The 11,622-nt window shown below is 41.1% G+C and overlaps 1 protein-coding gene across 1 annotated transcript; it reads left to right on the plus strand.

The window, feature by feature from the left end:
- Window positions 1-6,568: 6,568 nt before the first annotated feature.
- On the plus strand, window positions 6,569-8,147 carry LOC137259707 (putative ankyrin repeat protein RBE_0220). The gene is made up of 3 exons (XM_067797297.1): window positions 6,569-6,701; window positions 7,346-7,432; window positions 7,744-8,147. The coding sequence occupies exons 1-3, from the start codon at window positions 6,569-6,571 to the stop codon at window positions 8,145-8,147; spliced, it is 624 nt and encodes a 207-aa protein (XP_067653398.1).
- Window positions 8,148-11,622: the final 3,475 nt, after the last annotated feature.

An 11,622-nucleotide genomic window follows, 5' to 3' on the forward strand; every position in this document is an offset into this window, starting at 1 on the left:
CTGCATATTAGTATTAAGTGGAACAGGGCTTTGAATAACGTTTTGTCTGACTAGAATGGATGATCCTCCGGTGGTTCTATCACCTGGAGGTGAAGAACAGTGATATGCATTAAAATAACGAAGGTCAAATGTATCTGTTTGTTTTAAATATGTCTCTTGGAGACATAACGCTGAAGGTGTAAAATCTTGGACTAATAGCTGTAATTCATGTAAATTAGTCCTCAATCCTCTGCAGTTCCACTGTACAATATTATTGGAATACACTATCTCTTTGGTGGGTTAATAGGGGATCTACCCCTCACCTTTTTCGAGGGCGACAAGCTATGTGCCCTGGGATGGAAGTTTTCTGACACTTCCATGGCCTCAAGCGATCCGTATTTATTAAATAATTTTACAGGATTTTCTGAACCCTTCTGGGGTCTGCCACTCTCTTTTGAAGATTCTGTTCTTGAGTCAGTTTTACTTTGAACAATATTCTTAGAGCTTGTTTTTGATCGTGATTTGTGAGTTGACTGAGACAATGATTGTTCTCCAGATACAGATGAAGTCTGACTACAGGACTGTGACCCGGCTTTAGATACCACCTGAGTGTTGACAGAAGATGTCAAGGTTTGAGTAGACTGTTCGGGTGCCACGAACTGAGCATTATTTGTTTTAACCCACGTCAAATCTGTCTGGCAATGTATCGACGAGGTAGTTACTTTTGAGGTATATTCAGGAGTTCTTAAAACTGATGCAAATGATTCAGTATGTGCTGCAGATTCCACAAGTTTTTTGGCGTCAGAAAAGCTGACGTTCTGGGTGAATTTAATCTTATTGATTTCCATTTGTTTTTTCCAGACTGGACACTCTTTGGCGAAAGACGAATGATTTCCCTAACAATTTGTACACTTTTTATGGTCACTGTTACAGTCTTCTGTGACATGAGTATTCTCACTACAGTGGGCGCATGTAATGGGCTTGGTACAAGTGTTAACACCGTGCCCATACCTTTGACATCTAAAACATCTCAAAGGATTTGGGATGTACACGTCAAATGAAAGACTACAATAACCTGCTTTAACAGACTTCGGAGGATTTGGCGATGAGAAGGAGAACAGATAAGTATTTGTTTGGACCGTTTCATTGTTTCTGCGGATCGTGAATCTTTTAACATAAATCACTCCCTGATCTTTCATCTCAGAAGCAATATCTAACTCTGACATATCAGCAAACAATCCATCTCTGTCTCTGATTATGCCTTTACTGGTATTCAGAGTCCTGTGGGCAGTGATAGAGACGGGAATTCCAACAAATACTTCTGTTGACATGAGGTTCTTTGCTTGCTGTTTTCTGTTGCATTCAACCAGCAGAGAGCCTGAACGCAAGCGTCTAACGTTTTTCACCTCACCTGCAATGCCATGTATACCCTTGGAAATGGCGAAAGGGTTAAGTTTCAGTGGCGTCTTGTCTACAGTTTCTAGAACTAAAAATCGTGGCCAATAGTCGATTGAGTTGGAAGGTCGTTGGTCGTCATCATCGTTGTCAAGTTGACGTTTATTGCGTTTTTTGGGGGTTTGGTATTCCATAGGTAGTATATATGTTTCATCATCCGAGCTCCCCACCCACCACGGAGTATCACAAAGGACAAAATCAAATTTTGTGCAATTACATATTATCTATGCACAGGGCTTGGCATGACCAGCCGATTGGTTGAACCGGGCCCATTCAACCACCCGTCTAGGTGAAGTCAGGGCCAAAGTGGTGTATTGGGCATTAGGAACACTGGTCCTGCTCCCATGCCCTCAACCACCAGCATCCCCTCCTCCACCGACACAGGGCCGCAACCCACGGCAAACGGGTTGGTGGACCAAATATCCCACCGGGTCCACTACGGGGGTGTTGGCGAGCTCTTGGCGTTACCCAGCACCCACCACGAGGAGGTGGCTCGCCACGGGTGCCAAAGTTTTAGTGCGAGAGGGAAGCAGTTATGCAGAATGTAAGACAGCGATCAAGCAGATCAGGCGTTGACGGATGTAGAAAGATATATATTCCAGTGAATATGTGTCCGAGTCAACACGGCATCTAGCCTCTCTATATACACTCATAGTTTTGTTATAGTGTCTAATTTAGGGCAGTCATCATCCAAATATTTCTAAAAAGACCCAAACTATGCAGTCAGGCCATATGATAACCATTTATTGTTATTTAATCTGCATTCTTAATTTTTTTCACTACCACAGCGTACATTGTCTTGTCGGCTACCTTGTTCCCTCTTTGTCACTTCCATTAATTACTGTATATGACATTTATGGCCTTTATTGGTCATCCCCCATGGCTGTGTCTATCATCACATCAACTGTACAAGGAAGTGCTATTGTTTTTCTGTCTGGCCAGTATTGAATCTTTGCCTGTCCATTGTTGATGAAAACTGTATATAAGTATATGTATGCTCACATCTATGTGAGTCCGGCATTCCAACTGTCTGTGTAAGGACGAACGCGAGCAGGATTATGCCACTCGCAGGAAAGGCCCTGGGGTTGAGCTGGAAGTCTGCTCACCTCATTCACTGTATGGGCTTGTGAAACCAACTAAAGACATTCGATCTAAACTATGCCTTCGTGTTCATCAACGTATTTATTTGTCTTCGTCAATGTCCATCAAAATCATGAGCTAATTCTCCAGTCATCCTATCCATGAGCTGATCCCCAGTCGACGCAACAACCATATATGAACGCGCTGACAGTTTCAAGAACTTTCCAGCTTTTACGGCCATCGCAATACCGTAGAATGCACCAGTCTCCTGTTGAAGTTGTTTTTCAAAGGGAGGTAACTCTAAAGTACTACCTTAGAGGTGTATCGCTTCTATAATTCTCTGTAGGAAATGTGACCCATAATAACAAACACTAAAACCTTTCATATTGTGACCTAATTACAACTACCGCAATAATGATGAATAGCAAATCAAATCACCGAAAATACACTCTCGTAACAATATATATATATATATATATATATATATATACATATATATATATATATATATATATATATATATATATATGTGTGTGTGTGTGTGTGTGTGTGTGTGTGTGTGTGTCATGTAATACATACCGGTGGGTTGTAAGAGGTCTCAATTGTTATAACAGCCTCTGTCTCTGACATGGTAACATACTTATCAAACTGAATTAATATTTACGGTCACATCAGCCATATCGTGACGAGAGTAATTCATTTAAAATAAAGAAAATATCTGGAACAGTAAAATCTGCCGACAATGGTCAGTAAAAATACTAGACATCACATACATGAACATAAAACTAGCACGCAAAAACTAAAACGCTGCAGTCAGAGAAGACAACACAATATAAAACTCGGGCTATAGGTCACCAACAACTCAAGGTAGATCACAATACCAAGGACCATGGGGACATACAGAACCTTTGCTACCTGCATCGACTCTAGTTGGATTTACACCATTGCTTCAGCTGCTGGCGACTGTAAGACAATTTAGCTAAAACTACGTTTAAAACTTTGGTACGTGAAATGTTTACTTTGAAAGTTCTGGGACTTACGTACTATCTCAGGGGGACAATAATTTTACAATACTTTAACCCCCTTTCAAGGCGCAACCACTAACAATCGCAGTTTGCTCATTTACACTACCGTTAATAAAATAGCTTTTATCTATATACACTACATATTGTTCAAAATTTATCCAACAATTCTATTTCTTAAAAAAACCCAATTATTAAATGATAATTTACTTCATTAAAAAGATCCTTCATTGTTTTGACATTAAAATGTTTATCCCTTGTTATGGCAAAATCAATACAATCAAGACACACATGCTTGACTGTGGTTCCCTCATCACAAGGGATACAAAACGGAGGATCTTCGCCTATAAGCAAATACTCATGAGTGTATCTTGTATGACCAATACGACATCGCCGCATAATGGCCTCTTCAAATCTGGAGTGACAACCGAAGTAAGCATAACCTATGGTTGGTTTGATTTGGTGTAATTTATTGATACCTACTTGGGTGTCCCACTTCTTTTGCATCAGATCACGGATATAAGATCTAATAGCAGCTTTATAATCAAAGTATGGAATCAGAAGTGATATTACAGATTTGTTGAGCGCTGCCTTAGCAGCACGATCAGCCATTGTGTTACCAGAGATTCCAACATGGCTGGGTAACCAACAGAGGACGATGTCGCACTGGCTACTAGCATGATCATTATACAATTCAATAATGTCTAATAAAAGTGGAGGCTTGCAAGAAAGATTCTTTTTAGCCAGAGGGCACGAAAGGGAGTCTGAAAAGATTATGTATTGTTTATATTTGGGGTGTCTGCCAATATATTTATGAGCCGTTAGTATTGCGTTTGCTTCTGCAGTAAAAATAGAGCTATTATCCGGTATCGGAAAGATCTTATTCTGGATCCAGTGACCGTGGCACAAGCTACGGCGCCACCATCCTTGGACCCCTGTGTAAATATGGATTTGTAATTGCAACTTTTACTTGATTATATTCTTGTTTATATTGTAAATCATTTGTTTCCGATTTTTAAATGTTGTAAGTGTTAGGTCAATATCTAGCCTAGCCAAGGAGGAGAAGAAATCAGACGGGAGTCACTCTAGAAACTGCCAGTAGGGGAAGTTCTGAAAGTTCCAAGACCTTGGTAGTGGACAACATCTAATAGTTTGAGATTGCTGTTACTTGCTCTGCCATATACAATAGAGCCATGATCAAGTTCCGAGCGGACGAGAGATCTGTATAAGTGTAGGAGGGTAGTTTGGTCTCCTCCCCATTTTGAATTCGAAACTACTTTCAGTAAGTCAAATGCCTTCAGGCATTTATTTTTTAAGTATTTAATGTGTGGTAGGAAAGTCAGATGAGAATCAAAAATAAGTCCCAAGAACTTGGCTTCCTTTACAACTGTGATGGACGTGCCATTTAAACATAATTCTGGGTCCCTATGCGGTTTATATTTTCTGCAAAAATGTACACAGTTTGTTTGAATTTAAAACCGTTATCAAGACACCATTTATGGATTTCATTTAGGCATAATTGTAACTGCCTCTCTATGGTCTGCATATTTGTACCACGACAAGAAACATTATAATCATCCACGAAAATTTCCTGAAATCCAAATATGGTTAAATATTTTAAAAAAAAGTGTCAAAAGACATGTCTCAGGCAAATGCTTCAGTAAATGGTAATGAATGAATGTTGATAATACTTCACAACGTCACCTTAAATAGAGTCAAGCTCAGAAGCAGATTCTGGAAGTTGCCGTTTAGTTATTTTGGGCATTTTGCTTACCCATAATGAATAGTATAAAGGATCATCAGATCTGTTCCCTGCCAACATGGGGCGCCAACATGGTCGATGTCACACGTAAGCGGAGTTCCAGCAAACTGACACCAAAGGGATACAGAAATGATATACAACAGGATTGGCCCATAAGCCACCACTTTCTGTGGATAAGCTCTAGGCAAGAATACAAAATAAATTCAGAGTATTAAGAATGACGGTACCGAGTCAAGATATAACAAAAGTACATACCACAGGGCTCGGCGTGACAGGCCGATTGATAGAATCTAGGTGAAGGTAGGGCAAAAGTGGCGTGTTGGGCACAGGAACTGTATTCATTGCTCCCATGCCCTCAGCCACCAGGCTCCCCTCCTCCACCGACACAGCGTTACCCAGCACGACCTCGAGGAGGTGGCTCTTCACGGGTACCGATACCTTGACAGAAATACATACATGCAACTACTGTTCTCTGAATATGTGGGGTAGAACATATTGCAAAACGGGTAATAACGGTTAAATTAGTCATCTTGAACAACATGAAGTTTGACCAATGAGAGTAAGAGGAAAGATCTTGACCTGTTGTTAAATTGCATCCTGTATGGCAATTGATATGAAACAGCGGCGAGTGACTGTCCATATTTATATCGTTCATATTGGGCATCCACAGTTTATTCATGACATTCGATGTATTTTAAATATCATCTGCATTTTCCATTACATTAGGGTACTTTATATTCTAGTTGGAACTGTATTTGAAATAATATCAGAAGATATATCTCTTGGATCAGTTGACGGGTTGCCTTTGTGTTTCAGAAAAAAACTCACTAAGATGCATGTCTGAGGTACACTAAGCACACCGGAGTGGATTTGTGCATTATTCAAAGGAATAGCCTCCTTTATAATAATGTGATCCTGTTACATACTACCTACCACTTATAGTGTAAAGAAGAGAGTTAACGTCCAGAGGCAGAGGCAGAGATATCTTGGTATCTCTATTTCACACCTAGACTGAGTTGAGAAATATCTGTCCATATCATGTCACGATACGTTTTGACGTTAAATATTAACTCACTCACTCAACGACACCCAGCACATAAACAATATATAGTATATTCAGTCTTTCTCTTGTGCCTCCAGGGGATTAAAAATATCGTGTAAACATCCGATATTAATATTAATTAATTGATTCTTTAGAGATCTTGTTACTGACCAATGCAACATCATCTTTTGTTGGTTACCCAGCCACATTGGCATTTCTGGGAACACGATGGCCGATCTTACTGCTGAGGCAGTATTCAACAAGTCTGTGACACCGCTTCTTATCCCTTACTCAGATTATACAGCCAACTTTAGATCTTACATCAGTGATCAGATGCAGAAGAGCTGGGACACTCAAGTAGGTATAACCGAATTACATGAAATAAAACCCTACATTACTCCTTTGTGGATTCTCAATCCACATTTGAAGTTGTCATCATGCGACGATATCCTATTGGACATACTAGCTATACTCACAATTACTTGTTAAAAGGAGAAGATTTTAAGTTTTTGTATCCCTTCTGATGAGAGACTCACTGTCAAGCATGTCTTGCTTGAAGGGATGGTGTAAACCCAACTAGGGTCCGTGCAGGCAGCAAAGGCACTGTAAGTCCCCGTGGTCCATAGTATGGTGATCTACCTTCAGTTGTTGGCAATCTATAGCCTGATTGTATATTGTATTGTCCGAATAGTGATATTAGTTTTAACTTTCTACGATAGTTTTAATCCCATTTGTGATATTCTAGTTGTTTTACTGTCCTTCGTTGACAGGTTTTTATACTATAAATATATTTCATTTCAGTATTAAATGTTCTCGTCACGATATGACTGAGACATTGCCGATGTGACGTTAAATATTAACCCCCTCACTCACTTCTATACGATATGTATTTAGAATCATCCACAATACTGAAGGGCAAAACATGTGTAAAGGCAAAAACAGTTTAGCAGCAGAAATGCTTATGTGCTATGTATAGATCACTGCACAACACATTCCCTGTTTCAGCCTCCACGACTGACGCGAGTGAGGATGTGATACCCAGCAAGACGGTTCCACCTGCACCAGTTACGACACAAAACTCTGGTCACCACGGTAGGTGGAAAACCCAGCAACAGCAGTTGTGCTGACATGAATAACTTGTGAAGTTCAACAAACATCATCACTCTCCAGTTGTACACAAAAAAATGCTACAACTTGTGACTCTAACAGAAAGATATCTATTAATTCACCATCGTTAATTCCCGTAAGCCACACGTTGACATTCCCGTCATGCTGGATTGTTGTCAGCCATCATGGAATTGTTTCAATGATGTAGCAATGTCCGAGTCAAGTATCAACATGATGTAAACATTATAGATGTGTGACAAAGATGTCTGAGGTACATTGTTTACTTTGTGTTGCAGCGACTCCATCACAAGCAGACCGTGATCTCTATGACGCCAGCGGGGACGGTGACCTGGAGAGTGTGAAGCGGATCCTGGCAGCGGGTCATGTTGACATCAATTATAGAGGAGGATGGGAGGGTTGGGCACCGGTGATGTTGGCAGCATGGAAGGGACACGTAGATATTGTTGATTCCCTTGTGGGTAGAGGGGCTGATGTGTCACTGGTGGACAGTAGCGGTAACAACATCCTTAACTTAGCTTGTATGAACGGACGCCTGGAGATCGTGAAGCTAATTCTGTCACTGAACCTTGTAGACATCAACGCCAGGAACAAGAAGACAGGGATGACAGCGGTCGACGTAGCGAGACTCAATAAACATCAGCAAATTTTGGATCTCCTGGTGTCATGCGGTGCACACTGAAGTCAGTGTTGGTGCAGACAGAGACGGAGCAGATGTCGTTACTGACACTGGCGTGGTGTGTGCCGTTCACGTAGTCATGTGTCACGATTTCCTTTTTTCTTCCGGAATATAAATAAAAGTTGTTGAATGTATTTTGAGACACTTTGTCATGTTTTGTCTCAGGATCAGTTGAGACAATTGTGAAGTGAGTGTTTATGTAAACGGTGAGTGGTTGTACGTAAACGTCGCCCACCTTAACGTATTTCTATGATACTTTTGTTCTGAAAATACCTCGAATGGTGAAACAGACAACAACAAACTGTTTGTGTACATGTCGTTGCACTCTGTGACCTCAGACTGACCCGAGGTTCTCAGAGCTGACGTGGCGCCATTTGTACAGTGACAGTGACGTCACAGATATAAACTGAGGTGCCCGGCCGTCATCTCAACCAAATGGTGACGCGTGAACAGCCACCTCCTCGTGGTGGGTACTGGGTAGTGCTAACAGCAGTTCAAACCCCCGTGTGGACCCGGATCAACTATGTCCCTAGCTCCCCATAGCTGGTAGCAACCGGATTCGGCAACCTGTTTGCCGTGGGTTTCGTCCTGTGTCATTTCAGGATGGTAGTGTAGTGGTTGAGGGCACATTTAATCTATTTCTGGGTCTAAGACATAATGAGACCCTCAAAACAAATACACACTTATTTATATGTTATGCGTCTCAGAGGTATGGACATGGATGCAAGTCTTGCCACAATCCAGCAGCCTCTTTGACAACACCTCCTCTATGCACTGACTGTTTCGGTAACCACCCTTCCCCATCTGAGGAATATTCTTCATGGAAATTGCATTAAGATTTAGAAAGTGAAACATGAAAGAAATAGTTCATTCTTAGAGCAACAAAGAGTGTCCATGCACCGCCGCATCAACTTCTAGTCCAGCTTCAAAACCAAACATGTTTTCTGTTCTTCAGTAGGTTGCAAGACTAATTACACGTGGGCTAGGACTTCTGTTCCTACCTTGTTCACCACCTGTTCAGATCCGTGAAGGGACAGGGTAGAATAGGCCTTCAGCAACCCATGCTTGCCAGAAAAGGCGTCTATGCTTGTCGTAAGAGTCGACTAAGAGAGTCGGATCGTAAGAGACGGATCGGGTGGTCAGACTTGGTTGACACATGTCATTGGTTCCCAGGTGCACAGATCGATGCTCATGCTGTTGATCACTGGCTTATCTGGTTCAGACGCGATTATTCACAGACCACCATATAGCTGCAATTTTGATGAGTGGGGTGTAAAAGGAAACACACACACTAACTCACCACCTGTTCATAAAGCTTGTCCTCATTCAAAAGTGTTATTCAAGCTGAGGCATCTTCTGAGACTGAACGTTGCACCTGCACCAACATCTAAATCAGACACACATGCGAACCTTAGTGTGAAAAATTAATTCAAAACCTAACAATGACACTTTCAGAAGGAATTTAAGTAACAGAACCTCAAAGGGGTCGACAAATCAGGTCCTGCTTTTTAATAAGTTTTGATCTCTTGAAGACACGGAAGTGTCCGACAATAGCCATGATAGGTCAGAGCGTGTCACCCTTCAGAAAGGTGAGGAATAGTCCAACTGATTTACATTAATTAATCCAAGATTTTCGACCGTCAGCTATCTCCCTATAAGAAACTTATCTGAAACAGACAGACAATTTTAACCTTATGCTTATCACCATTTTTCTCCGCCGGGTGATAGAGCTTCTGGTGGTTCGTAGCCCAGTTACGCTCAAAACACCTCAAAGAGCCGTTCCAGTGCGACTTATAATGCACCAAACTCGCGCACGCCAATATCAAAGGTGTGGAACATGTTCCAGAAAATCAAAGGCAAGGGGTCTAAATCTAGCATCATCTGAAAGATCAGATATTGCAAATAAACTTACTGAGACAATGGTGAAACACTCTTCCTTATCTAATTATGTACCAGACTTCCAAAAATATCCAAAACATCAAGAAAGGAAATCTGTTAATTTCAATTCAGAAAATGGGGAGGACATGATACATGAACATCACGCAGCACTTGATCAAACTCACAATACCAGTTATAGGCCCACATCACAAACCAGCTGTGTTTGCAAGATCATGGATCGACCAATAACCAAATAACAGATATGCAGTGCGATTTCCCTAAAAACTATTGATCATTTTGTTAAGAATGCCATACAGATGTAAACATGCCCATCAACAAACATGCCCATCAACCCTCATGTAGTCATGTACATCATCCTTAATCCCCAATCATGTGTTATGTAAACATCATCCACCATTGGCTTCCATCCTTATCCCCAATCATGTACATCGTCCTTACCCCCTACCTGTGTTATGTAATCATATCCCATCATCTGTAATGTATTACCATTGGCTTCTATCATTGTTATCATAACTGTCGCGTTCCAATCAGCGCTTGTTTATACTGGCTTCCAGCTTTCGTTAATTCATTGCACTTGTTACTTTGTTATTGTTTTACCTGTACATATAAATATAGCTCTGTACCCCATTCTCAATCACCTGATGAAGGAGTAAGCATTAACTCCGAAACGTTGTGTTCTCATATAAAGAAGTTTTTATCCATAAAATCTTCATCCTTATGCATTTCACTTCTAAATGCCCTTCAAAGACTTTTGAACTTTTGCCTAGAGTCTTATGCCCAGAAGGCGGTGGCTCATGGGCCAATCTGGTAGACTAATTATTTCTAATTCTTCTGCTGGAGTATATCATCCGGGTATCCTTGGTGCTGTAAGCTGGAGGCCCGCTTGCTTTAGCATTTTCCTTGTGATACTCCGTGGTGGGTGGGGAGCTCGGATGATGAACCGTATTACACTAACCATGGCTTTTGACAAAAAAACAAAAAAAACAAAACGTCCACTTGATATTGACCCTGTTGATACTGACCATAGACCGTCTACATCGATTGAGTATTGGCCACGTTTCATTGTGATTGAGACTCCTGATAAGACACCTTTGAAGTTGAACCCCTTTGCTGTATCCAAAGGTATTCAAGGCATTGCTGGGGATGTGAGGAACATAAGACGCTTACGTTCGGGTGCCCTGCTAGTCGAGTGCGGGAAAAAGCAGATCTGATGAATATTAAATCTTTCGTGGGCATTCCCGTCACGGTTTCTGCACACAAAACCTTGAATACAAGTAAAGGTATCGTGAGAGATAGAGATCGATTGTTTGATGACATGTCGGAACTTGATATAGGATCTTAAATGAAGGATCAAGGTGTACTATATGTCAAGCGCTTTTCAACTCGCAGAAACAACGAAACCGTCAAAACAAATACGTATCTGTTTACTTTCTCATGGCCAAACGTTCCAAAATCAGTGAAGGCAGGCTACTGCAACATACAAGTTGATACCTACATCCCCAACCCGCTCAGGTGTTTTAAATGCCAGAAATATGGACACGGTGTAAATACTTGCACATTGTCTGTTGTGTGTGCTCAC

This window comes from Haliotis asinina, chromosome 13 (assembly GCF_037392515.1).
Source record: "Haliotis asinina isolate JCU_RB_2024 chromosome 13, JCU_Hal_asi_v2, whole genome shotgun sequence".
NCBI classification, from domain to species: domain Eukaryota; kingdom Metazoa; phylum Mollusca; class Gastropoda; order Lepetellida; family Haliotidae; genus Haliotis; species Haliotis asinina.

Bases quoted from the DNA above. Each gene is read 5' to 3' on its own strand.
- LOC137259707 (XM_067797297.1), top strand. From the start codon at position 6,569: ATGGCCGATCTTACTGCTGAGGCAGTATTCAACAAGTCTGTGACACCG. The intron at 6,702-7,345 runs GTATAACCGAAT...TCCCTGTTTCAG, and splicing joins GAGCTGGGACACTCAAGTAG to CCTCCACGACTGACGCGAGT. The intron at 7,433-7,743 runs GTAGGTGGAAAA...TTTGTGTTGCAG, and splicing joins ACAAAACTCTGGTCACCACG to CGACTCCATCACAAGCAGAC.